This window comes from Rhinoderma darwinii, unplaced genomic scaffold (assembly GCF_050947455.1).
Source record: "Rhinoderma darwinii isolate aRhiDar2 unplaced genomic scaffold, aRhiDar2.hap1 Scaffold_733, whole genome shotgun sequence".
In the NCBI taxonomy this organism is placed as follows: Eukaryota; Metazoa; Chordata; class Amphibia; order Anura; family Rhinodermatidae; genus Rhinoderma; species Rhinoderma darwinii.
The window spans coordinates 186,666-214,247 of record NW_027464295.1 but is presented as its reverse complement, the minus strand read 5'-3'; the positions used below and the strand labels follow the sequence as shown (position 1 = coordinate 214,247).

Below are 27,582 nucleotides of genomic sequence, written 5' to 3'. Positions count from 1 at the left end.
GTACATAGAGTAAAGCGGGGCCGGTCACATGACGAAGAGTCATATCGTCATCAAAGAAGACTGTGCAACTAGACTTCCGGTCCCCCGGCAGCGCTATAAAAATCTATGAAATCTCATAATCCGCGCCACCGGGGACCGGAATGTATATTAGCGAGTGTACTCACATACTGCACAGACTACACCGCTAATACATTTTGGTCCCCGCATAACCCCTTAAGAAGAGAACAGTTTTGAGGGTCACCTATCTGTCACCCCACCATCTTTTCATCAAATATACACTATGTATTCAGTCACTCTCCACGTGTTTCCTATAGATGGATCCAGCAGGAAATGGCCAGCAGGGAGATGTGCCAGTCCAGTGAACCCCAAGGATAGACCAGAGAAAAATCACAATGTCCGACAGAGTCATCAGGTATATAGAAACGACACTGTGACCTGTGGAACCTCTACACATATTGAACGTTATTATGTTTGTTAGATTTTTTGTCTTTCTTGATTTATTTCTTTTTTTAGGCTGAAGAACTGGTTATTATTAAAGTTGAAGAGGTGGAAGGGCTAGAGGAAGAAGGAGAGACATTTATCTGGGATGATTGGCAGAATACAGAGGAGAACATTCTCACAGATACCAGTCTAGGTGATTACTAACCACTAAATACAGAAAAGAGGAACATATTGCCCATGTCTAATCCCTGCGTCAGTCTTGTATTCTGCCATCTTCTCTGCCAATGTAAACTAGTGAGGAAAATGCATTTGCCGAAGGAGGTGCCTTCAGTGACATGCACACGCTGCGTATTACGTACGGAGTTGCCGTGCAGGTTTTCCTGCAGCAAATCCGCAGCGTAATTCAGTACCGGCGAAGGCAAATCAGGTTTCAACTAATCTCATCTACACAAAGCAGAATTTTTCCTGCACATAAGTTGCCCTGCGGTGCGTATTTTATAATCTACAGCATGTCAATTTATCTTGTGTTTCTGCCTCACAATTGTATCTGACAAAATTGGAAAAAAAACGCAGCAAAAACCGACCTAAAAACGCATAAAAGAACGGTGCGGATTTGACCTGCCTGTCTTTACCTACCGTTTTGATTCAGATTTTCTGCATCAAATTACGCAATAGCCTAGGCAATTGCTTCCGGCAAAACTACGGGTCCGATGCACAACAGAGAAAATCGGAAACCATGGGCACCGGATCCGTCACCATTGAAATCAATGGCGATGGAAACGGAAACCTCTGGTTTACGTCAGTTTGTGTCTGTTCCTGGTCCCGGGAAACCTCCGACGGAACGTCATAACGGGACCCCAACGCAGATGTGAACGAGGCCTTAGCCTTGATCCTTTCAATAATAGTGATTTATAAATATTTGCTTGTTATTGTAAGATGTTTCTGTAGTAAACTTTAATATTTAAAGATTTTATTTTTCTCGTGCAGATGGATCCATGATCAAGAATACACTGGAGAAATGTCTCATGTTGTCTTCTGATTGTAACATAGACAATGACAAGCCCGCACACAATTCTCCAGGACATTACCCCATTTCTCACAATATAACAGACTCCCATAATGGTAGAATAGCCCATGGAAGTGGTGACAAGTATCAGTGCTCTGAATGCGGGAAATGTTTTACCCAAAACGGGTCTCTTAACGTCCATAAAAGAATCCACACAGGGGAGAAACCCTTCTCTTGTTCAGAAAGCGGAAAATTGTTTATGCGGAAATCTGACCTGGTTAGACATTACCGAGTTCACACTGGAGAAAAACCCTTTGTATGTTCAGTGTGTGGGAAGTGTTTCAGTCAAAAGTCAAAGCTTGTAAGTCATCAACGTACCCACACGGGCGAAATCCTCTTCCCATGTCCCGAGTGTGGAAGATGTTTTACAAATCGAGCTATACTTGCAACACATCTGAAATTTCACTCAGGAGAGAACCCATTTCAGTGTTCCGATTGTGGGACGTGTTTTCAGTACAAATCGTATCTTGTTAAACATCAAATAATTCACACGAAGACAAAACCCTTTTCTTGTTCGGAGTGTGGAAAATATTTAACCAACAAGGGCGCCCTCATCTATCACTTGAGGACACACACAGGGGAGAAACCTTTCTCCTGTTCTGAATGTGGGCGATGTTTTACAAGTAAAGGACACCTTGTCACTCATAAGCGGACCCACACAGGGGAGAAGCCATTTTCATGTGCAAAATGTGGGAAACGTTTTGCCCGTAAGGCAGACATGGCGATACATCAAATCATGCACTCAATCGAGGAGCCGTTTTCATGCTCCAACTGATGAGGAATATTACAGAAATGTCAATCAGAAAATGACTCCTAAGGCATCAATTCTATTTTTGGAACCTGTAATGCATAAAAAAAACTAAATAAAACTCATTTTAATTTATTACACACATGTGGATGTGAATCCATTTTTATCTTGCAACTAATAGTGTTTTTCTTCTCCAGTTTTTCTTCTCCAAATTTAAAGAGGACCCGTCACTTGGTCATATAAGTTGAGCCAGTCTACTGACCTGATTAGCGCTGTCTCTGATTCCAGCGCTGTTTTTCTTTTTTTCCTGGACCCCCACATTCCAGAAATATGGCCACTGTTGTGTTGGCTCCCTATATGCTGTAGTTAGCCAACAAGGCGTGAACTACCCTCAAGCTGCCTCGCGCTGGTTGGTCAGTATCACAGGCAGGGAAGCTAGCCCCACCCCCTTGACTAACTACAGCAAATTAGCATATAGGGAGCCAACACAACAGTGGGTCATATCTCTATATCAGGAAAAAAAGAAAAACAGCACTGGAATCAGGGAGACAGCGCTATTCAGGTCAGTAGACCAGTTCACATTATATGACCTAGTGACAGGTCCTCTTTAAAGCATCAGCGTGTTAGTATTACAGACCATTTTTGAAAAAAATCTTTTCTATCTTTATGGTCACCGATAGGGTCCTGATCCACGATCATAATTTAGTCATTCAGAAACACCAAACTCGGTAAGTTGCAAAGTGAATACTTCCTTCACCTAGATAGGAGCTTTGTTTTTCTCCAGTTTGTGAAGAAGCTGGGTGACAATGCCCAAAGGAGTGCAAAAATGGCTGCCCATAGTAGTTTTTAGTCCTTTGGAAAAACTTCTTTGCATTGGTTAATAGAGGTCTGCACACATTCGGTAAGATTTATGAAAAGTAGTACAAAAGAAAAGTACAGTAGTCGCCCAGAGCCACCAATCAGATTTTAGGTTTCCAAAGATCCTCTGGAATAGGAGAGATGGAATCTGATTGGTTACTGAAGGAAACGACTCCACTTTTCCTCTGCACTACTTTTCATAAACCTCCCCAATTGAATTTGAAGCTTCCAACTTTGATCAATTTTAATGTCCATTTTTTTTCCAAAGGATATTCCGTGGCGAGATTTATTAAAACTGGCCTGTGACGGATTAAGTAGACCATGGGCTGTTACCCAAACTTGGGCCCCCCTTCCTCACCGCCGCCCTGCCGCGCCGTATCTATTTTTAACACTACCTTTTTGGGCAAGCATTAACAGTGTTACGATTTCCCTTGTCACACTGTGCAGGGACACAACCTCCTGACAAGGGGAATTGTCTATCAGTCCTGGACTGCAGAAATACTTTTTTTGAAATACAAGGATTCCTATAATAAACATGTCAGGAGAGGTGACAGTTTCTCTATAAATCTAGTGACTCACAGGTGACGACGCCTCAGATTCTAGTAGTTTTTTTCCTCTTTTCTTCTCCATCCGGTCCAGCGCTCATGACGACTTCTCCCGGCCATGACTCATTTCTGCAGAAATTGCCACTCAGACGTCTCCTCACTTTTCCAACATTTCCACACCTATAAACGAAAATAAAGTTATCATGGTGTCACATACTGTGCCCCTAAATATAATAGCACCAAACACTGCGCGCCTGAATATAATAATACCACACACTGTAAAACACCACATACACACAGCCCCCTGTTCATAGTGCCACACATAGCCCCTGTAGATATTACACACCCCCATAGATATCGCCATACACAGCCCCCTATATATATCACACATCCCCCCCCCGTAGAGAGCGTTACACACAGCCCCCTATAGATAGTGCCATACAGCCCCCCTGTAGAGAGCGCCACACAGCCCTCCCCCTCTTGTAAATAGCACCAAAAAGCCCCCCCTATAAAGAGCGCCACACACATACCACTGTGGATAGCACTACACAGCCCCCCTTGTATATAGTGCCACACAGCGCTCCCCCTTTTATATAGTGCCACACAGCGCTCCCCCTTGTATAGTGCCACACAGCGCTCCCCCTTGTATATAGTGCCACACAGCGCTCCCCCTTGTATATAGTGGCACACAGCGCTCCCCCTTGTATATAGTGGCACACAGCTCTCCCCCTTGTATATAGTGCCACACAGCGCTCCCCCTTGTATATAGTGCCACAGGGTTATGTACACATTTAAAAACTTTATATTATAATATATATATATATATATATATATATATATATATATATATATATATATATATATATATATATATATATATATATATATATTTATTAGTATGTGTGTGTATCAGTGTGATTGATTGATTTTATTAAAAAATATTTTTACTTTTTGAGATACAGGTGCTTTGTTTCTTGCAGGATCAGTGGTACGCAGGATCCACCTCAAATCTATCACATCTAAGATTATAATTTAGCGCAGGGCCCGTTTCACTGATCCCGTCAGTCCTGCTGACCTGACGGATACAGGATACAAAGCAGCTGTATCTCAAAAAGTGAAAATATTTTTTAATAAAACGTAATTACAAAGTTGCACCAAACACATTTTTATTAAAAAAAAAATAAAACCGACGTGATTTTTGCGACGTTTTTTTTCCGTAGACAATGCAGGTTTAGTTTTTTATCGTTTTTTACACACCTTTTTTGCAATTTTAGAATTTTTATTCATAAAGTTTGAAACTAATAGTAAAAAAATAAGCTTTTTTACATTTCAGCTATTTTTTTTTTGGTAATATAGTTTTACCCTAAAATAGACCTTTTATTTGGAATCGTCATTGTTTACCGGAAATTTTTATATATTACATGTCTATATTAGGGTAATTGGGTCAGCGCTGGCGTTACAACAATGATTGGCGGGGGGGAACGTTTTTTTTGGGGTGGGTATTTTATGTGTATTTATTATTTAATTTTTTTTTGCACTTTACTTTACTATTTTTTTATTACTGTGGTCTGATCCTCAAAGGTCAAAAAAGACCTTTGGGGAACTTTATATATATTTTTTCTTTTACACCATGCTTTTCCACTGTAACTGGGGCTGCACAGCAGCCCCAGTTACAGGGGAAATCAGCCCTCTCATAGTGACGATTGTCACTAATAGGGCTGTGCTGGGTCTAGTAAGACCCAGCAGCAGCCTGCCACTAACGGCACCCGGCGATCATGTGACCAGTCACATGATCACCGGGAGGAATAGAGACAGCGCCGCTGCTGCTGTCTCTATTCCTGTACACAGCGCGCATTCAGCGCTGTGTACAAGTCATCAGAGAAGACAGAAGCAGCGAAAGCTGCTTCTATCCTCTCCTCAGGGTCCCCGGCAGTCACTGACAGCCGGAGACCCGACATTCAGCTGCCCGATCGCGCGGGCAGCAAGTTAAAACCCGAGCCATAGAAAGTCTATGGCTCGGGTTTTAACGACCCGTTCCTGACCGCTGGCCGTAAAAATACAGCCAGCGGTCAGGAACCAGTTGGGCAGGAGGTTAAGCCAACTAACCTCAGCGCCGGTGACCGCCCGCCCGGCTCTTCTCTTGCTGCTTTGGAGCAACAGAACAGCCGTCCGTCGCTGTTCTGTTACTCAATGGCGGCGGCCCGCACTTGTCAGGGAGGCGTGTCCTACCGGCCAATTCCCTGTTCCTCCTCCTCATCTTCGGCAGTTAGCAGCGCTAGCACGCTGAATATATTTATAAGATGATGTGCGGTTCGGGCTGCCATGGGCCCCCTGGAGGCCCCGGGCGGCCGCCCGAATCGCCCATACGATAATCCGCCACTGAGACTGGCGTTTTATACGCCAGCCTTAATAAAGAGTTTACAGGATGTGACACACTTATTAGGAGGTGAACGTCTCTTAATGAATGTTTAGCCTGATTGGAGAGGGGGAAGGTCCGGGGTCCGGTATGGGCCTCTACCTTGTTACGCCCCACAGAGTGAACTCTACGCCAGCCAGGAGCCTTATTCCGCTATCATTTACACCAGCTTCTGGGGTCAATTATAGTAAATAATTCCCTATATAGAAAAATAATTCCCCACCATGTAACTCTGCTACCTGTCAACTGAAAAGTCATCCACAAGAGGGAAAAATGTTTCCCCATGGCGAAAAACCAGAAAGAGTCACTTGGGAATTACACATGACGGGGGAATTTTTTTCCCTCTGACAGATGACTTTTGAGTTGACAGGTAGCAGAGATACATGATGGAGAATTATTGACCATTTTTTTTTTTTTGCAGCGCAGGGGAGAAAATAGAAGACGGAAGAATACTGTATGTGAGTTTTTTTTATTTTTTTATATTGCTCATTTATTTTAATTTTTTTCAGGTGTAGCTGGACCCTTTGGACTTTGTCGTATATTTGTTGGACTATTGTGATAATCTATGTTTTTAAAAAAAAAACAAAAAAAAAAAAACGAAAATTAAAAGGGCTGCGTGGTGGAGTTTTTATTTCAATTTTTTTTTCTAATGTCTGTGTTTTATATTGCATTACGCCTTAGTAAAGGCCACTGTCTGGTTGACAGCATCCATTACTAAGGCCGGGCTTAGTGTTACCCAGTAAAAAGGATGCAAATAACCCCCATTATTACCCCGGTACCCATCACCACCATGGGTACAGGGAAGAGCCGGGTACAATCCAGTACCCGACCATCTGAAGCGATGGCCGGGCAATGGGGCAGCCGCAGGCTGGTATCATCGGGCTAGAAAGGGCCAAGAACTGTATCAGCTGTATCCTGGGTCTCCTAAGTGGCCCATCGATGCAGCACTATCAGCCAGTGGAGCTGCTAAGGTCTTAGAACATCAGGGGCACAAGCCCCAAGACATGTTTTACCCCCCAGAAAATGTATATTTGACAGCATATCTATAGGACTATGACCCCTATAGCTATGCCACTGGATAGGGTTATATACAGGGCCCAGCAGACAGTATCACACGTGATAAGATTGGATACAGCGGCTCTGCAGATAGTATCACACATGATAGGCTGAGATAAAGGGAACAGCAGACAGTATCACACATGATAAGATTGGATACAGCGGCTCAGCAGACAGTATCACACATGATAGGCTGAGATAAAGGGAACAGCAGACAGTATCACACATGATAAGATTGGATACAGCGGCTCAGCAGACAGTATCACACATGATAGGCTTAGATACAGTCCATGGCCCAGGCAGACAGTATAGCACATGGTAGTAGGCTGTGTTCACACTGAGTTTTTTGCAGGAGGAAAATTCCTCCTGCATTAACTGCTCCAGACGTTTTTTGCACAGTGGTTTGACAAAAACTCGTCAAGGTGTTTTTTTTACCTTTTCTGACTGATTGAAATGGGGTTTTGGAGGCGGAAACCACCTAAGGATGGGTCATGTCGCTTCTTTTTACCGCGACGCAGTTTTTTTACTCGCGGTAAAAAACCTTGTCTAACTCCCATTGAAATTCAATGGGAGGCATTTTCGGGAGTTTTTTAACGAGTTTTGCGGAGCGGTTTCCGCACCAAAAAACTCTGTGTGAACAAGGCCTTAGATACAGGGCCCCAGCAGGTATCTGTGAGTTATTCACTAGCATTTGGTGACATCCACTCAAGCCATTTTGCCTGGCACAGGACTTTACAGATGTATCTCCATATGACGGCCTCCTGGACTCCAACCGGCCACCTGGTATATTGATGACTGTACACAGGAAGGTGTCATCACCCTCTGAACTACGGACATCTGCAGAAAGCGGCTACAACCAGTGAACTGCTCACATCTGTGACCAACAACCCCTTCTACGTAGACTCCACCAGGAGTTCCCTTATCCATTAGATGTTACTCCCACTGGCTGGTTCCAGAATACAACAGCGACTGTAGCGGCAGCATCGTTCCGCTGAGCTCCTCCGAGTTGCCTTCTTTCTTCCACATCTGGTGAGCACAGGTCCCTTGTGGCCCTCACATCCCCTTCTTTCTAACTAACCACCTCAGGAGAGTTTTACTGCGTCTCTTTTTTAGAATCGGTCACACAACGGCCTCCCAAAACCAGGGTGTAGTTTAACCTACAGGTATTTCCAAGCCAGGCCTATAGAGACTACTAGTAGGTGCGCTCCTTTAGTGGTGCTTACACCAAACATTTTGCACTAACATTATACAGTGCGTTGGAAAACTATTTGCCCCTTACTTGAATTCTAATTTTTTGATAATTTGTCCCATGTAAATGTTTCACATCATCCAACCTATTTTAATTCCATTCCATTTAATGAGAATAATTCAAAATCTATTTTGCCCATGTGATCAAGTAATTGCCCCCCTAAAGCGAACTGGTTGCGCCAGCCTTGGTGGTAACAACTGCAATCAAACGCTTGCGATAACTTGCGATGAGTCTTTTACATCTCTGTGGAGGAATTTTGGCGCGCTCGTCTTTGCAGAATTGTTTTTATTTGGTTACATTGGAGGGTTTTCGAGCATGAAGTGCCAATTTAAGGTTTTGCCACAGCATCTCAATGGGATTCAAGTCAGGACTTTGACTCGGCCACCTCAAATTCTTAATTTTGTTTCTGTTGACCCATTCAGAGGTGGACTGTCTTGTGGACTTCGGATCTTTGTCCTGCCCCTTGGTGCTGCAGCTAATCTGTGCTCCTGGGGGAGAGGCTCTAAGCAAAATTATTCTCCTTCCTACTCTGGCAGCTGACAACAGTGCCTTATTTTCACAGCAGAAGGAGTCTCCAAAGCTATACCGACATGGAACTGCAGAGGCTCCGCTCCTTTCCTGACAAGCAGGAATGAAAGCTATTTCTATTGGCTGATCTGCAGGTATCAGAAGATTACAATGCAGAGACAAGGTTGTGGGGAGAGTAACTGTGCATGTATGTCCACCAGCATTGAGCTCAGTAGGTGGACGTGCACATTGCTATACACTTTGAACACCCGGAGGCGCCATAAATATGTAAGGTAAATTTCATAAATCTCCACTGGATCATTTTTTTTTTAACAGTAAATGGAAAACATTATTTTTTTTATGATCTTTACAATGTATATGATATTTAATAATGGGACCACTACGTTAAGGGTCTAAAAGTAGTCATGGCGACGTGTCCCTGTATTGTCCAGCAGCCCGGACTCCTGGGATGACGTTTCATCTCATGTGACTGCTGCAGCCTGTGATTGGCGTCATGAAACGTCATCCGAGGAGGCCGGCCTGGATGGAGAAGTATATAAAACGGGTAAGTTTAAGCTTTTCTTTTGTTTCAGCTATTCCGTCGCTAAAAAACCCAACATTTGAGATTTGTCGCAAGTTTTACCTCCGCATTGAATTAAATGGGGAAAACCCGCAAGAAAAAAACAGCAATTTCACAGCATAATGCTGCGGATTCATATAAATCCGATTGTTCAAATCTCATTCCCTCTACTGCTACTGCATTAGGCCTCACGCACATGGACTTCTATTGGCCACGGGAACCTTCCCGTTTACTTACAGGAAGGTGCCCGAGCCGTTGAATAATATAGAACATGTCCTATTTCGGGCTGTAATAACAGCACGGGCAGCCCATAGAAGTCTATGGGGCTCCCTTAATTACGGGTGGCTACGTGTGTGCAATCACGGGAGCGTTGCTAGGCGACATCAGGGGATAGTCACTGTCCAGGGTGCTGAAAGAGTTAACTGATCGGCAGTAACTCTTTCAGCACCCGGGACAGTACATTACAGGAGTTAATAGTATTAAAAGTTAACTTACCCAGAACTCCCTGCTGCTTGCTCCAGTCCGGCCTCCCGGGATGACGTTTCATCCCATGTGACTGCTGCAGCCAATCACAGGCCAATCACAGGCTGCAGCGGTCACATGGACTGCCGCGTCATCCAGGGAGGACGAACTGGATGTATTTACGGGCACGGGTCCGTAAATACTGGTGGAATATGAGTCAAATACGTGTAACAAAGGACCCGTATTTACGCCAGTATTTACGGGAGGAAAAAAAATATGTTCGTGTGCATGAGGCCTTAGGCTGCAGATTTTACGCAATGAAATACGTTGCAAAAAATCTGCAGTATTTATTCTACTAAATGTCTATCCTCAATAGACCGAGATGTGATCCTTAAAAAGTTGTGGTGTAAAGGGGAAATTCGCGTAATAAAGTAAAACAAATAATGTTATTCTCAGACTGTAAAAGAGATCAAAAGCTGAGAGGGTCTTTTTGGAGGTAAAAAGATAACAAAAACGTTGAGTTTTCACTTATATACCCGACGAAGCTAAGAATTATCCATAAAGGTCAGACAGTCGTCTTAGGAGATCCCGTCCTTTGTTACAGCTTGTGACTAATATTTTTGAAACATACATCGAATAATAGCTGGTTTCTGCCGGACAGCTGCCTCCTGTAATGTCCGTGGCTGCGGGCTGTCAGTGCCAACCTCCCCCTGACAGCCGCAGCCACGAGTCGGCAAGCGCTGGCCCCAGCCTCCTCCTCAGGAGACGCCAGCGCTTGCATCCATTCACCTCTGCCGTCCCGTAGGGTGCGCGCGCATGCTCGTTGCCCGCTCTTAAAGGGGCAGCGCGCTCCGAACCTCAAGGACGAACTTTGACCCGTGAGTACCCTGGACTATAAGAGGGGTCCAGCCCCCTAGTTCTATGCCTGAGCGTTGTTGTGTTCCCTAGTTTGTTTATGTGATGGCCTCCTAGTGTGTTTCCTGTTCCAGTCCCTGTCCCTATATCTGTTTCCAGTTCCTGTTCCTAGCAATCCATACCTTCCTGGTCTAACACGGAGCTGTGCCAAAGTCGTGCCGTGCTGCATCCACGCCTGACCTGCTTCACCTCGCCTGACGTTCGCCTGCTACCCAAGTCCCAGCCGAGCCTGCCCTGCTGCTGTCTGAGATGCCACAGGTACCTATAGAACTATAGACCCTCACCTGCTCCCTGTTGGCCAGCTGCCTTACCGCCAAGGCGGTACGGCCCAGTAGGTCATCAGACCCTTCGTGACACCTCCATTGTAATGAATGGAAATCCTAAGAGAAGGGGCTTTGCCTTCTAAACTCTCATGGGCGGTTGTGTGGGTGCATCTACTTAGTGACGGAGTGCCCTCCACTTTGCCCTAATCAAAGTAGGCACAAGTAGATATCGTAGGTATTAATACCCAGACTGACAAGGGAAGAGTTTGTGTATTTCGTATGTCTATTTTTAGTGAACAGAAAAATAATATTTCTCACCCCAAAAATCTGAACACGTGATTACCAGTTTTCTATAACCCCTTAACACAGAATGACGTCCATACAGCTACGTCGACGGAAAAATAAAAACGTTACGGCTCTTGGAATGCAACGATGGAAGAACCAAAAACAATGCTTGGTCCTTAAAGGGGTTGTCCGGGCACGGGGCGGTCTTTAATACGGAGGACCTATGGTCCACAGGATAGGTCCTCAGGATAGGCATGGACATCCGGTGCTCGGAATCAGCCGGAGCCGCTGATCGGTGCCGGGTCTTTATTTATAAAATCTGTTTCCATCTAAGGACGGTGATTTGTCAATTTCCCGTTTAGAGAACATAATCATTCTTTACATCAATGTTCTCCCACAATTGAACATGTCATTTTTGTCTCACTTTTGTGGGATTTTTGATATATATTAAGACTTGTTTTCTGTGCAAAACATTTTCCACAATCTGAGCAGAAAAACGGCTTCTCTCCAGTGTGCGTCCTTTGATGGATGGTCAGATACGTCTTCAATGAAAAACATTTCCCACATTCGGTGCAAGAGAATGGCTTCTCACCTGTGTGGGTTTTCCCATGGTTGACGAGACTTAGTTTATGAGCAAAGAGCTTCCCGCAATCAGCACATGGATATGGTTTCTCCCCTGTGTGAACCCTCTGGTGTCTTCTAAGTTTTGATCCACTTCGAAAGCATTTTCCGCATTGTCCACATTGGAACGGCTTATCCTCGGTGTGAGTTTTCTTATGTTTATTCAGATAGGATTTTAGTGGAAAACATTTCCCACACTCAGAACATGAACACATATTATTGTCCTTACAATCTGTACTAGGTGAATTGACGCTCAATCTAATAGAAGAACATTCCTGGTGGTCAGAAGAATCGGATGATAAACCTGCACTAACAACCCTTGGAGAAGTGACGTTTTCTCCTGGAGAACCTTGAGTGACGTTGCCGTTGTCCAGTATACAGACTGGAGATAAAAAGAGACATCCTTCCAAAATATTTTTGCTGTCCTCTCCATCTGTGGGAGCAAATGTGAAGATGTTAAATGTAAAGATCTCTTATCAAAGTGTCAGAGCAGAAAGTTATGACAATGATGATAGATGTCACAGCATTTCCAAGGATGGCAGGAGTCCAAAAGATGATGTTGGCTCCCCGTAGCCCCTACTGGACACTTCACACATATCAAGGCTACCTGCTCATGATTGTTTGTATTTGCGTCCTGCAAACAATGGATCCATTGTCCGTTTTTTTGCGGTACGACAGTGTGTCCTCCGCATCCGTCCCATTTGTTCCATAGGTTTGACTTGAATGGGCGAGACCGAGCCACAAATACTGACAGGAACAGGACCTGCTCTGAGTTTTGTGGCCCGGGTCCACTCAAGGATCTGTGAAGAACATGGTAGTGTGCACGGAGCCATAGAAATGAAGGGGTCAGTCTGCCGTCTGTTACAATACGGATAGCACACTGATGAGAAGAACGGTCGTCTGCATGTAGCCAAGGAGAGTTCATAAAAAGAGATTGTTTTAGTCACTGAACAGTTTGTGGTTGTCGCTCACCTGGGTAGATATTGTTAGAAGTTTCTTCCTTATTGCACTTTTGATCCTCCCACACATACGCCTTGTATCCTCCGTCTACATTCTCAACTTTAATATGAATATTTCCCTAAACACTCACATAAAATATGACAAATTATTTCCTCAGTTAATGAGCTGAAATGTAACAAATTATTAGGTAATATTGGCAAAGCATGAAGTGCACATTCACCTTTATGGGATTTGACGAGACTTTGGTTCCACCTACGTGATGACCCTCTGGGACGTTGTGATATTCCTGTGGACAATCCCAGGAAAACACAGAACTGGGACATCTCTCTGATGGATTTCTCTTACTGGATATACCTGTAGGAGACACATACAGTGGAAGACATTGTTTATATGTAGTTATCAGGTGATGGGTGTATCTTGTGGACTGTCAAAAATGCTCTCCTCTTACCCGGTGATGGGGTCTGGTGGTCCTCCATCATGACGTCCCTGCACAGATCCCTCTTACCCGGTGATGTGAGGGGCTGGTGATCCTCCATCATGACATCCTTGTACAGATCCCTCTTACCCGGTGGTGCACGGTTCCGGTGGTCCTCCATCATGACGTCCTTGTACAGATCCCTCTTACCCGGTGATGCGAGGGGTCTGTGGTCCTCCATCATGACGTCCCTGTACAGATACCTCTTACCCGGTGATGTGAGGGGCCGGTGGTCCTCCATCATGGCGTCCCTGTACAGATCCTTGTGTTCTTCTATATACTCCCACTCTTCCATGGAGAAATAGACGGAGACATCCTGACATCTTATAGGAACCTGATACACAATGATACAGTCATCACCCCGACACCTTCATAGTGTTACAATATAATGTCCCAGCATTCCCGGTAGTCCTCACCTCTCCGGTCAGCAGATGAATGATCTTGTTGGTGAGTTCTAGGATTTTCTGCTCATTGTTTCTCTTAGGTATCAGTGAAGGCTCCGTGATGGTACTGGTCCATCCTCCAGACATGTGGGGACATCTGTTGGGGGATAGAGAGTCACCAGATGTCTTCTTCACTACTGAACAATCCTGGATATCGAGATGGAACATACAAGAGAATCAAAATGAACAGGAAGTTCTTAGTAAACATTTTGATCGTATAAGCCCACCTGCCTCCTCATGGCAACTTCTTTTAAGTGGGTCCCTACTCTATTAGGTGCCGCACCACATGGCAACCAGTGCCACCGCAACACCCCTCCTGCAGAGGGAGTAACACAGTCCCCAGGCTAAGACACCTTATGTTGTAGCCCACAGATCAGTCCATAGTAATGCATCCAAAGGATAACTGAATGCAACCACCACCAGGTAACACTGTCCAGGTATAGAACAGGTGAATGATAGGTTATTAACCCCTTAATGAACAGCCTATTTTCGGTTTTTTCAATTTTCGTTTTTACCTCCCACCATTCCAAAAATCATAACTTTTGTAATGCGTGTCCACCGCGGACTGTTTAGGAAGGTGGAAGCAGCATTAGGGGGGCAGTCAAAATGCTAGGGGGCGCTATCATTGTATTAAAATAAATATCTATGCACCAGAGAAGATTTGTTACAGCATTTATATTTACAAATCAATTATGATGACGTGATCTTTTGCTTTTTCTATAATATTGTCCGTAGGATAAAAAGATAAGAGAAAGGACATATACATGAGTCCCGGATTATTTTACCTCCCCGGTAAGTAGGTAGATTATCTCCAGGGTGACGTTCAGTATCTTCTCCGTTATGTGTCCCTTATCCATCACAAAGAACAATGACGTGTAGATGGTTTCGAATGAGATCTACAAATAAAGAGATGATAACTAGATGATATAATTATGAAATGTTAAAGGGAGACTCCGGCCAAAACTAACCTCTCCCATGTGCTGCATTCTGGTATTCCATGTGTCGGTCTCTCACCTGTTATTTATCTCTATATATCAGACTGGGACGGTTGCTTAGCAGCGGTGTGAATCCGGCTCGGTGACTACTTTCTCTACTTGGGTCTCCAGAGATCTATGTGTCACTCATCACAGGCTTCAGCAGTTCCTGTACCGCACTAGTTATACACAGGGGAGAAACAGAAACTTCTATCATCAACTACCACTGATACTTAGACAGGTTCCTGTCACACAGGTGTAGAAGAATATAGTGCAGCCTCCCAGTCTGTATACTTATGGTTTCTCAGCTTATTTAGAAGAATATAAAGAGAATAATAATCACAGTGTCCCCCAGCATAAAGAAATTACATGGTCTTTAGCTGGTCATGTGATTGATAGCAAAGCAGAGAGGAAGAGAAAGCTGGGAAAATCTAAGAATCAAGACGGAGGCTTATTTTAAAGCACGGACAAGGCAGGAGTTCAAAAAGTAAGTACAGTATACATAAAAGAAGTGTAGAGTGATATATACAGTCAGGTGGCGGGTGCAGACATGGAAAGTTGTGCTTCCACTAGAGCTCTTCTTTATTTTCTAGTTCCGTGTCTTTTGGCAGTAAGGAGAAAATACAGCATGAGGGAGGTGAGAGACAATACTATATGGATAAAAGTACGTGAACACCCCCCCTAATTATTGAGCTTCACGCATTGAGCTGTTTCAGCTTCACGCATTGCAAACAGGTGCATAAAATCAAGCCCACAGCCATGCAATATCCAGAGAAACATTGCTAGTAGTATGGGTCGTACTGAAGAGCTCAGTGGCTTTAAACGTGGCGCAGAACAAGAACTGTGTGTCAAGAGCTTCATGAAATGGATTTCCTTAGATCCCCCTGCACAATGCCAGGCGTCAGCTGGAGAGGTGTAAAGCACGTCGTTCTCTAGAGTGATGACGTCTTGTTATCTGGTAGTCTGATGGGTGAATCTGGGCCTCTGAACGTTACCTACAGTAATACATAGTGTCTACTGGGGAAGGACCTTTCCTGTCCCAGCATGACTGCGCCCCTGTAAGTAAGGTCCATAAAGACATGGTTTGATGAGTTTGTTGTGTAGGGACTCGAGTGGCCTGCACAAAGGACCATCCAACACCTTTGGGATGAATTATAACACGGGTTGCGAGCAAAACCTACTCATCCAGTATCAGTGCTTGTCTGTGGGAATTTGTGCCCATTCAGCCAAAAAAAGCATCTGTGAGGTCACACTCCAAAATCTTGTGGCAAGCCCAGAAGACTAGAGACTGTTAAAGCCGCAAGAGGGCAATGATCGAGAACGAGGGTTCATATGGCAGTAAAACTTCTACCGATCGCAAAATGATGGCATAACCCAACGACAGACTTTGTGTGATGAGAATATTCCGTTACTTCTTAAGTGGAGATCCGCACAGTAACAGCCAATATCCTATGGCCTTCCTCTATCTATCAGAAGTTTAGTCCAGATGGGCCTGAGCTGTCTATACGTGTCTGCAGGAACATGATCAAAAGATGGTCTCTTGGTTATGGCCATGTCAACTTCCAGCAGACGGTGAGTAATGGTCATTACATTGTGATATGTACCCGGTAATGTAATAAGTGGTGAAATATGACACCCGGACCCCACACCGATCAGCTGTTCGGGCTGCCTCCGGGCACCGGATGTTATGCTGGGCATGCAGTGCTTCATACACTGTATAGCGGCCGTGCTGCAGAACTGCAGCTCCAGTCCCATTCACGGCCGCTATACTGTGAGCCATCTGCTTCCGGAATGGACCCCCATCAATGATATATCGATGACCTATCCTATGGAAAGGTCATCAGTATGAAAAACCGCCCCCTGCCCGGACAACCCCTTTAATTCTGGAGCACTGAACTCTCTTTAGCCGTGGGAACCTTCCAGTATTACACTTGAAGATCTCTGACCAAAAATGGAGCCAACTCAACGTTCTGTAAACAAGTCAACTTTATGGTCCAGTCAGGTAATGTCCTTGTCAGAGGTTATAATGTTGTCGGTCATTATAATGCCTGAACTGAAGTGTCCACATCTCACCTGACCCAGCTCCTCTCCAGACACTGATACCTTCAACATGCTCAGAACTGACGCTGTGCCGAGAAAATCCTGACAATCCACCAAAAACTTTCACCAAATATTTTTTATCAATGCCAGATTAGGGGCCGTTCACATATGACCGTTGCTCCTGTCAGTTTCCCTCCGGCGTGTTGCAGAACAGCCGGAGTGAAACTGATGCTAGAACGGATCCCATAGCTTTCTATGTGATCTGTCCTGGCACAGGGAACACCAGTTGTGGCTCCGTACAGTGATAGACCAGTGCAGGAACCAGGATCCAAAAACGTTACCTGCAGTGTTTTTTGGTCTGGCTCCCAGGATGTCCGGCGCCGTATCCTATCTATTTGAACTGTGGCCGGATGAACACCAGGTGCTGCCGCATCCACCTACCAGCAGCACCCGGCGGAAAGGTGGCCGGGGGTATGTCCCGCTGTCAACTGTATCTGCATCCTCAGGACGCAGATAGAGTTGAACCCAATTCTGAAGAAGGGAACCATCAGCTCCCTGCTTCAGAATTAGTTCAGAGCGGAGAAGCAGAGGGAGCTCCTCCGCTTGCTGAGGACTCTCTGGCCACAGCGCTACCTACGGGGAAGCCCTTGACGTCACTGTCCATATATGGACAGTGACGTCAGTGGCTACTGATTGGCCGGAATCCCCGTTGCCGATGATCTTGGCTCCAAGAGGAAACCCCTGAGGTCAATGTCCATATTTGGACATTGGCCAGGGATTCCGCTCCAGGAAGAGATCCTGACGTCAGAGTCGGCAAGGGGATTCCACTCAAGGAGTAGACACTGACGTCACTTTCCATATATGGACAGTGGCGTCAGGGGGTCCTTCTTGAGGCAATCCCCGGCCACAGCATTGGTAATGCTGCGGCCGGGGATTCCGTTTAGGGAGTAACCCCTGACGCCACTGTCCATGTATGCTAGAGGGAGCTTGAGTGGCGCTATCTACAGGAGAAGGGGGGGGGGGGTAGTGCTATATGTATCCGGTGCTATCTACAGGGGGGCGCTGTGTGGCACAATCTACAGTGGGCGCTGTGTGGCGTTATCTACAGGGGGGTGTGGCATTATATACAGAGGGGGTGTGACATTTTCATACCCTAGACGACCTTTTTGGTGGACCATTGTGGTAAAAACTGATGTTAAAAACGGATGACAACTAGCGACAACTGATGGTTTTGTAGTGAAAATTGTGAAAAAGTCTGATGCAACTGATACATTTTTTTAATCGGTTTTTGCATCAGTTGTAATCACTTGAGACAAAAAAAACTGATGATGATGCAATTGATATATGTGAACGCACCCTTAGGCTGGATTCACACGAACGTTGCGTTTTTGCGCGCGTGAAAAACGCGCCGTTTCGGTTGCGTTGGAGTTGCGTGTGGCATCCGTTTGGGCAGCGTGATAGCGTATTTAACGTGCGTATGGCATGCGTTTTTTACGCGCGTCAAAACAACGGAGGGTAGAGTAATGGAGAGGGCAGCCTACAAAAATACACCTTCTCCAACACCTGCTTGCTGTGAGCACATGCATGTTTGCATCAAGATTTCACGTTACCTCACACTTTGGCCCGTGTTTGATGTTTTTGGGTGGTTTTACAGGTTAAAAAACGACTATTGCTGCAGATGTCAGTGTAAACTGTGCGCATGTGCTCAGAAAGTGAAAAGCCACTTCCTGGTTTGTAGTTGTTTTGTCTAGTCTGCTCAACTCATTTACATAGACTTAACAAGTGTTGCGTGAAAAACGCTGTGCGTACGGAGGTGCTTCCGCGTGCCCTGCGTTGTTTTCACGCACCCATTGACTTCAATGGGTGCGTGATGCGTTGAAAACGCTGAATCAACGGACATGTCGTGCCTTTTTGGCAACGGAGCAACGCTGCGCAAAAACCACGCACATGTCTGCACGGCCCCATAGACTAATATAGGTCCGGGCAACGCGCGTGAAAATCCCGCGCGTTGCATGCGCATATTTTACGTTCGTCTGAATAAAGCCTTAGATGGAACTTCAAACAATGTAACAGTGGCCATCAGCTGTTAATCAACTGTTATGGGGGTCTTTGACTGTTGCTGTTATGTGGGCACTGTGACTGTCACTGTTAGGGGAGCACTATGGCTGTCATTTTCCTGGGGGAGAGTTGGTTGTCCCTGTTATGGAGGACTTTGACAGTTACAGTGCCCACATAACAGCAACAGTCAAAGTCCTCCATAACAGGGACAACCAACTCTCCCCCAGAACAGTGACAGCCATAGTGCTCCCATAACAGTAACAGTCACAGTGCCCACATAACAGCAACAGTCAGGCTGGATTCACTCGAGCACATTACGTCCGTAATGAACGGACGTATTTCGGCCACTAATCCCGGACCGAACACAGTGCAGGGAGCCGGGCTCCTAGCATCATAGTTATGTACGATGCTAGGAGTCCCTGCCTCGCTGCGGGACAACTGTCCCGTACTGTGATCATGTTTTCAGTACGGGACAGTAGTTCCACGGAGAGGCAGGAACTCCTAGCATCGTACATAACTATGATGCTAGGAGCCCAGCCCCCTGCACTGTGTTCGGTCCGGGATTAGCGCCCGAATTACGTTCCGTCCATTACGGACGTAATGTGCTCATGTGAATCCAGCCTCACAGTGCCCACATAACAGCAACAGTCAATGTTATGGGAGCACTATGGCTGTCACTGTTCTGGGGGCCCTTGACTGTTGCTGTCATGTGGGCACTGTGGCCGTCACTGTAAGGGTATGTGCACACGACCTATTTTCAGACGTAATGGAGGCGTTATACGCCTCGAATTACGGCTGAAAAGACGGCTCCAATACGTCAGCAAACATCTGCCCATTGCCTGCAATGGGTTATACAATGTTCTGTTCCCACGAGGTGTCATTTTACGCGTCGCTGTCAAAAGACGGAGCGTAAAATTACGCCCGCGTCAAAGAAGTGCAGGACACTTCTTCGGACGTATTTGGAGCCGTTTTTCCTCCAATGAAGAACAGCTCCAATTACGTCCGTAAAAGACGCCACGAAAAATGCGAGTTCATACAAAAACGTCTGAAATTCAGGAGCTGTTTTCTTCTGAAAACAGCACCGTAATTTCATACGTATTTTGCGTTGTGGTGTGAACATACCCTTAGGGTATGTTCATACGGTCTATTTTTGGCCGTTTTTTCCGGCCGTAAACGGCCGAAAAGCGTCCGGAAGGTCGATAGCAGAAACATTGATTTCAAAACGGCGTTCTCTTCCGACAGAGCGTTTTTTTACGCGTAAAATAACGGTCGCGAAAAAGAAGTGCATGTCACTTCTTGGGACGTTTTTGGAGCCGTTTTTCATTGACTCTAGCGAAAAAAGCTTAAAAAACGTCTGAAAATCAGGAGCAGTTTTCAAGGAAAAATAGCTCTTGATTTTCAGACGTTTTTTGAGCCACTCGTATTTTTCGCTGTGTTTTTGCGGCGTTTTTGTGGCCGTTCTTGGAGCTGTTTTCAATAAAGTCAATAAAAAACGGCTCCAAAAACGTCCCAAGAAGTGACCTGCACTTCTTTTGACGAGCCGTCATTTTAAGCGCCGTATTTTGACAGCGACGCGTAAAATTGCACCTTGTCTGAACAGAACATCGTAAAACCCATTGCAAGCCACGGGCAGATGTTTGTAGGCGTAATGGAGACGGTTTTTCAGGCGTAAATCGAGGCGTAAGGCTGGGTTCACACAGAGTTTTTTGCAGGCGGAATTTCTGCCTCAAAATTCCGTTTGGAAGTTTGAGGCAGATTTTCCTCTCCCTGCACGCCGATTTTCGCAGCATTTTTCGCCCGCAGCCATTGAGCACCGCGGCCATATAACGCCGCGAAATACGCTTTCTCTGCCTCCCATTGAAGTCAATGGGAGGTCAGAGGCGTAAACGCACAAAAATAGGGCATGTTGCTTCTTTTTCCCACGAGGCGGTTTTACCGCTGGCGGGAAAAAGACGCCTCCGCCTCCCATTGAAATCAATGGGAGGCATTTTCGAGCCATTTTTGACAAGTTTTTTGGCGCGGTTTCCGGAAAAAAACCTCTGTGTGAACATAGCCTAAAACGCCTGAATTACATCTGAATTTCATGTGAACATACCCTTGTGGCTACACTGGTGTTACCACGGTTACATAGGAGAGGGGGGTGTCACAGGGGCTCTGAAAAAAGATCAAATATCTGTTTTATATCTCCAAAAAGTGTGAGGTTTGATTCTGGAACATGTAAATGGTAATAATATAATAATGCTATGTCACAGCGCCACCTGGTGGCCATAGTACAGATTGCGCTCATCATCCGCCTGATAAGCATTTTAGTTAAAATCTCACATACAAAGAAGCTGAATATGTTTATACTACGCGCATCATGCGTCACACACTGACGTCACTAAACGTCACTTCCTGTTTGTGTGTTCCAGACATTTTTCTTCCGGGTACTCAGATGGCCTACCAAGACAGTTGCCACAGTGACCACACGAGGCCGCTGTTGCTACTGCACATCTTTTGTGCTGTCTGCATCATATAAAACTAGGTCTATAATTTCCCTGCAGTATTGCTATATTATTCATTAAAATATACAATATCGGAATAATTTGAAAGTAAAAAGTTCCCTGCGGTGACCACACGATGGCGCGCTGCTGCTCCTTGTATCACTAGGCTGCCTGCATTACATTGAATTTAGTGAGCATTTCACAGCATTGACCACACGATGGCGCTGCTGCTCAGCGTATCACTAATTCGGTCTGAATTAGGGTATGTTCACACGGCGGGGGTCCGTAACGGCTGAAATTACGGGGATGTTTCAGCCTGAAAACATCCCCGTAATTTCAGCCGTACCGGCATGTGCAGGCGCTTGAACGCCGCGTCAATTACGGCCGTAATTAGCGCTGCTATTCATTGGAGTCAATGAATAGCGGCTCCAATTACGGCCAAAGAAGTGACAGGTCACTTCTTCTACGCGGGCGTCTATTTACGCGCCGTCATTTGACAGCGGCGCGTAAATATACGCCTCGTGTGAACAGACAAACGTCTGCCCATTGCTTTCAATGGGCAGATGTTTGTCAGCGCTATTGAGGCGCTATTTTCAGACGTAATTCGGGGCAAAAACGCCCGAATTACGTCCGTAAATAGGCCGTGTGAACATACCCTTAGGGTAAATTCACACGGCCTATTTACGGACGGAATTCGGCCGTTTAAACCCCCGAATTACGTCCGAAATTACGGCTTGAAAGCGTTGACAAACATCTGCCCATTGAAAGCAATTGGCTGACGTTTGTCTGTTCACACGAGGCGTATATTTACGCGTCGCTGTCAAAAGACGGCGCGTAAATAGACGCCCGCGCCAAAGAAGTTTCATGTCACTTCAGACCATGGAAAACCAGCTCCAGTTACGTCCGTAATGGACGCGGCGTTCAAGCGCCTGCACATGCCGTTACGGCTGAAATGACGGGGCTGTTTTCTCCTGAAAACAGCCCCGTAATTTCAGTCGTTACGGACGCTGCCGTGTGAACATACCCTTACATTTAATTGATTATGCATTTCCCAGCATTGACCACACGATGGCGCTCCTGCTCAGCGTATCACTGGGCTACCTGCATTATATTGAATTTAGTGAGCATTTCTCAGCGTGGGCCACACGATGGCGCTGCTGCTCAGCGTATCCCTAAGTCAGCCTGAATTACATTGAATATAGTGCGCATTTGCCAGCATCGACCACAAGATGGCGCTGCTGCACAGTGTATTACTAGTCTGCCTGCATTACATTCAATTTAGTGAGATTTCTCAGCATTGACCACACGATGGCGCTGCTTAGCGTATCACTAAGGGTATGTTCACACGAGGGCGTCCGTTACGGCTGAAATTACGGGGATGTTTCAGCCTGAAAACATCCCCGTAATATCAGCCGTAACGGCATGTGCAGGCGCTTGAACGCCGCGTCAATTACGGGCGTAATTGGCGCTGCTATTCATTGGAGTCAATGAATAACGGCTCCAATTCCGGCCAAAGAAGTGACAGGTCACTTCTTTGACGCGGGCGTCTATTTACGCGCCGTCTTTTGACAGCGGCGCGTAAAATACGCCTCGTGTGAACAGACAAACATCTGCCCATTGCTTTCAATGGGCAGATGTTTTTCAGCGCTATTGAGGCGCTATTTTCGGACGTATTTCGGGGCAAAAACGCCCGAATTACGTCCGTAAATAGGCCGTGTGAACATACCCTAAGGCTGTCTGAATTACATTGAATTTAGTGAGCATTTCCCAGCATTGACCCCACGATGGCGCTGCTGCGCCGTATAGCCAATGCAGCCTTCCATAAGTAATATGGTCGTAAAATATAGTCAGTAATACCAGCGATGACCACATAATGGCGCTATTACTTCATCCATGAAAGTAAACAGTTCCCCGCGGTGACCACACCGTGGCACTCGACATTATATTTTGTATGTTTTTTCCTGCAGCGCATCATCTATAGAGGCTGTTCCACTTGCATTATATAACTAGACGAGACACTAAAGTCTGCTCAGGGGCGTAACTAGGAAAGACTGGGCCCCATAGCAAACTCTTGGCCGCCCCCCCTCGGGTGCCACAAGCAGCCCCCCCCTTATAAATAGTGCCCCCTGTAGAATGTGCCATACAGCCCCCCTGTAGACAGTGTCACCCTATTTGTAGATAGCACCCCCACCTCCCCCTTGTAGATTGCCATAAACCCCCCACTGTATAGAGTGCCACACAGCCCCCTCCCTTGTATATAGTGCCACACAGCCCCCCTTAGTAGAAAGTGCAGCACAGCTTCCCCTAAGTAGATAGTGCCACATATAGAAAGTAAATAGGAGGGGACCTCCAGCTCACCTTAAGGCAGAAGAATTTCAAATGCCTGTTGCGCACGGATCCTCGTGTCGGCACACGTTGGTGAAATTGTAGCAGAGAAGTAGTTGAGATCCAGCGCAGAAATGGAGAGTTATTCAGAGATATGTTAAAATGGAATCTAGTTCCAATTTTATTGGATAAATATACATAAAAACAGGGAGTCTTATTCCCACAGCGGGTAAGGTGGATGTAGATGGAAGAAAATAGATGCGTAGCCTACGCGTTTCAGACGATAGCCTCGTCCTTAGTCATGGCTGAGAATGAGGCTATCGTCTGAAACGCGTAGGCTACGCATCTATTTTCTTCCATCTACATCCACCTTACCCGCTGTGGGAATAAGACTCCCTGTTTTTATGTATATTTATCCAATAAAATTGGAACTAGATTCCATTTTAACATATCTCTGAATAACTCTCCATTTCTGCGCTGGATCTCAACTACTTCTCTGCTAGATAGTGCCACACACAGACACCTGTAGATTGTGCCACAGCCCTCCCCCTTGTAAATAGTGGCATACAGTTCCCCCATGTGTATAGTGCCACACAGCCACCCTATGTGTAAAGTGCCACACAGCCCCCCCTTGTGTATAGTGCCACACAGCCCCCCTTTGTGTATAGTGCAACACAGCTCTCCCCCATGTGTATAGTGCCACACAGCTCTCCCCCTTGTGTATAGTGCAACACAGCTCTCCCCCATGTGTATAGTGCCACACAGCCCCCTTTGTGTATAGTGCCACACAGCTCCCTTTAAGGATTTTGCTGCATCTGAAAAAAACATACAGCGGAATACTGTCAGATCATGTATTACCGCATGGTGACGGTTCAAGGGGTTAAAACTACCAGACAGGTTCCCATGAAATATACAATGAATTGAGAAAAATTCCATCTGCCCTGCAATTTTGTTATAAATATATCCTATATAATTACAGCTCCAGAACCAAGCTCCGACATATATACAGCACCAGTACCAAGCTCAGTACATATATACAGTACCAGTACCAAGCTCCGACATATATACAGCACCAGAACCAAGCTCAGTACATATATACAGCAATAGAACCAAGCTCAGTACATATATACAGCACTAGAACCAAGCTCTGACATATATACAGCAATAGAACCAAGCTCAGTACATATATACAGCAATAGAACCAAGCTCAGTAGACAGTGGCCCAAATATAGACCCCCCTGTATAATAATGGCCCACATCTCCACATATAGACCACCCTGTATATAATGGCCCACATCCCCACATATAGACCCCCCTGTATATAATGGCCCACATCCCCACATATAGACCCCCCTGTACAGTGAAGGAAATAAGTATTTGATCCCTTGCTGATTTTGTAAGTTTGCCCACTGTCAAAGTCATGAACAGTCTAGAATTTTTAGGCTACGTTAATTTTACCAGTGAGAGATAGATTATATAAAAAAAAAACAGTAAATCACATAGTCAGAATTATATCTATTTATTTGCATTGTGCACAGAGAAATAAGTATGTGACCCCCGACCAACCATTAAGAGTTCAGCCTCCTCCAGACCAGTTACACGCTCCAAATCAACTTGGTGCCTGCATTATAGACAGCTCTTACATGGTCACCTGTATAAAAGACTCCTGTCCACAGACTCAATGAATCAGTCTGACTCTAAACTCTACAACATGGGCAAGACCAAAGAGCTTTCTAAGGATGTCAGGGACAAGATCATAGACCTGCACAAGGCTGGAATGGGCTACAAACCCATAAGTAAGACGCTGGGTGAGAAGGAGACAACTGTTGGTGCAATAGTAAGAAAATGGAAGACATACAAAATGACTGTCAATCGACATCGATCTGGGGCTCCATGCAAAATCTCACCTCGTGGGGTATCCTTGATCCTGAGGAAGGTGAGAGCTCAGCCGAAAACTACACGGGGGGAACTTGTTAATGATCTCAAGGCAGCTGGGACCACAGTCACCAAGAAAACCATTGGTAACACATTACGCCGTAATGGATTAAAATCCTGCAGTGCCCGCAAGGTCCCCCTGCTCAAGAAGGCACATGTACAGGCCCGTCTGAAGTTTGCATATGAACATCTGGATGATTCTGAGAGTGATTGGGAGAAGGTGCTGTGGTCAGATGAGACTAAAATTGAGCTCTTTAGCATTAACTCAACTCGCCGTGTTTGGAGGGAGAGAAATGCTGCCTATGACCCAAAGAACACCGTCCCCACTGTCAAGCATGGAGGTGGAAACATTATGTTTTTGGGGTGTTTCTCTGCTAAGGGCACAGGACTACTTCACCGCATCAATGGGAGAATGGATGGAGCCATGTACAGTCAAATCCTGAGTGACAACCTCCTTCCCTCCACCAGGACATTAAAAATAGCTCGTGGCTGGGTCTTCCAGCACGACAATGACCCGAAACATACAGCCAAGGCAACAAAGGAGTGGCTCAAAAAGAAGCACATTAAGGTCATGGAGTGGCCTAGCCAGTCTCCAGACCTTAATCCCATCGAAAACTTATGGAGGGAGCTGAAGATCCGAGTTGCCAAGCGACAGCCTCGAAATCTTAATGATTTACAGATGATCTGCAAAGAGGAGTGGGCCAAAATTCCATCTAACATGTGTGCAAACCTCATCATCAACTACAAAAAACGTCTGACTGCTGTGCTTGCCAACAAGGGTTTTGCCACCAAGTATTAAGTCTTGTATGCCAAAGGGATCAAATACTTATTTCTCTGTGCACAATGCAAATAAATATATATAATTTTGACAATGTGATTTTCTGTTTTTTTTTTAAATATAATCTATCTCTCACTGGTAAAATTAACCTAGCCTAAAAATTCTAGACTGTTCATGTCTTTGACAGTGGGCAAACTTACAAAATCAGCAAGGGATCAAATACTTATTTCCTTCACTGTATATAGTGGCCCACATCCCCACATATAGACCCTCCCCTGTATATAGTGCACCACATCTTAATTAGTGTGTGTGCACATACCCTTACTCTGCAGCAACTTCATGCGTTAGTGGGATGAGGGGAGTCCTAAGTACAGACAACGCAGTGTTAGTACGAAGTAGAAATAGGTGCATTCTGTTTCCTGTCATTGTATTGCCAGCAGCTCGATTATACCAGCAGTCTGGCAAAGTGACATACAAGACAATGCAAGTCCATACTTATGTGGAACTTGGTGCTACAAATTGCTAGTTTGTTTTGAAAATCTCGTAACATTTGTAGCAATGAGAGCAGCTTGGAAAACACGGCCCCTCCAACATTGGGTTTTGCTCTTGTAAAATGCCGTATCAGCTGCATCAGTTTTGTCCTTTTTCATTCATTGAATGCGTCTCACTAAACGTTGCTCTGCAAGAAACTGCACGCGTTACTGTAATAAAGTGAGTCCTATATAGGGACAGCAGACAGAGTCATTATTAGTACTAGAGGTTAACAGATTTATTGCCAGCAGCCTTATTAATCCCAGCCGTCCGGCAGAATGAGATACGGGCCGAGCCGATACTTGTGTCAAAGTTGGTCCCAGTAACAGATTTATTGTTTGTTGTGAGAATCTGGTAACATTAGTAGCAGTGACAGCAGCTAAGAAAACACTGGCCCTCTCTCCAAGGATTGCGGAAAGCACGTTGCCCAGCAGCAAGCTGGACGCCTAAGAAGCAACACCGCAAGTCAGCTGTTTGATCCACTGCTCGGGCGCTTATACAGCGCTATGAGCAACTGAGCGGATATTCAGCGGTGAGTTTCTGCCACTCCTGTACGTGCAGGCATCGG

General features: G+C 45.5%; 3 protein-coding genes across 3 annotated transcripts; 1 reads left to right on the top strand and 2 right to left on the bottom strand.

Annotated features, from left to right (window-relative positions):
* The first annotated feature begins 1,404 nt into the window (after window positions 1–1,404).
* LOC142729718 (uncharacterized) lies at window positions 1,405–2,384 on the top strand. Its single transcript, XM_075849302.1, has one exon. The coding sequence runs from the start codon at window positions 1,437–1,439 to the stop codon at window positions 2,280–2,282; it is 846 nt and encodes a 281-aa protein (XP_075705417.1). The 5' UTR covers window positions 1,405–1,436; the 3' UTR covers window positions 2,283–2,384.
* Window positions 2,385–11,660: 9,276 nt separating this feature from the next.
* Window positions 11,661–13,041, bottom strand: LOC142729734 (uncharacterized). Its single transcript, XM_075849317.1, has 2 exons — window positions 12,985–13,041; window positions 11,661–12,482 (listed from the first exon to the last, which is right to left on the bottom strand). The coding sequence occupies exons 1-2, from the start codon at window positions 13,039–13,041 to the stop codon at window positions 11,775–11,777; spliced, it is 765 nt and encodes a 254-aa protein (XP_075705432.1). The 3' UTR covers window positions 11,661–11,774.
* LOC142729733 (uncharacterized) lies at window positions 12,912–16,976 on the bottom strand. The gene is made up of 5 exons (XM_075849316.1): window positions 16,938–16,976; window positions 14,676–14,786; window positions 13,864–14,037; window positions 13,658–13,781; window positions 12,912–13,326 (listed from the first exon to the last, which is right to left on the bottom strand). The coding sequence occupies exons 1-5, from the start codon at window positions 16,974–16,976 to the stop codon at window positions 13,130–13,132; spliced, it is 645 nt and encodes a 214-aa protein (XP_075705431.1). The 3' UTR covers window positions 12,912–13,129.
* Between the last annotated feature and the right edge of the window lie 10,606 nt (window positions 16,977–27,582).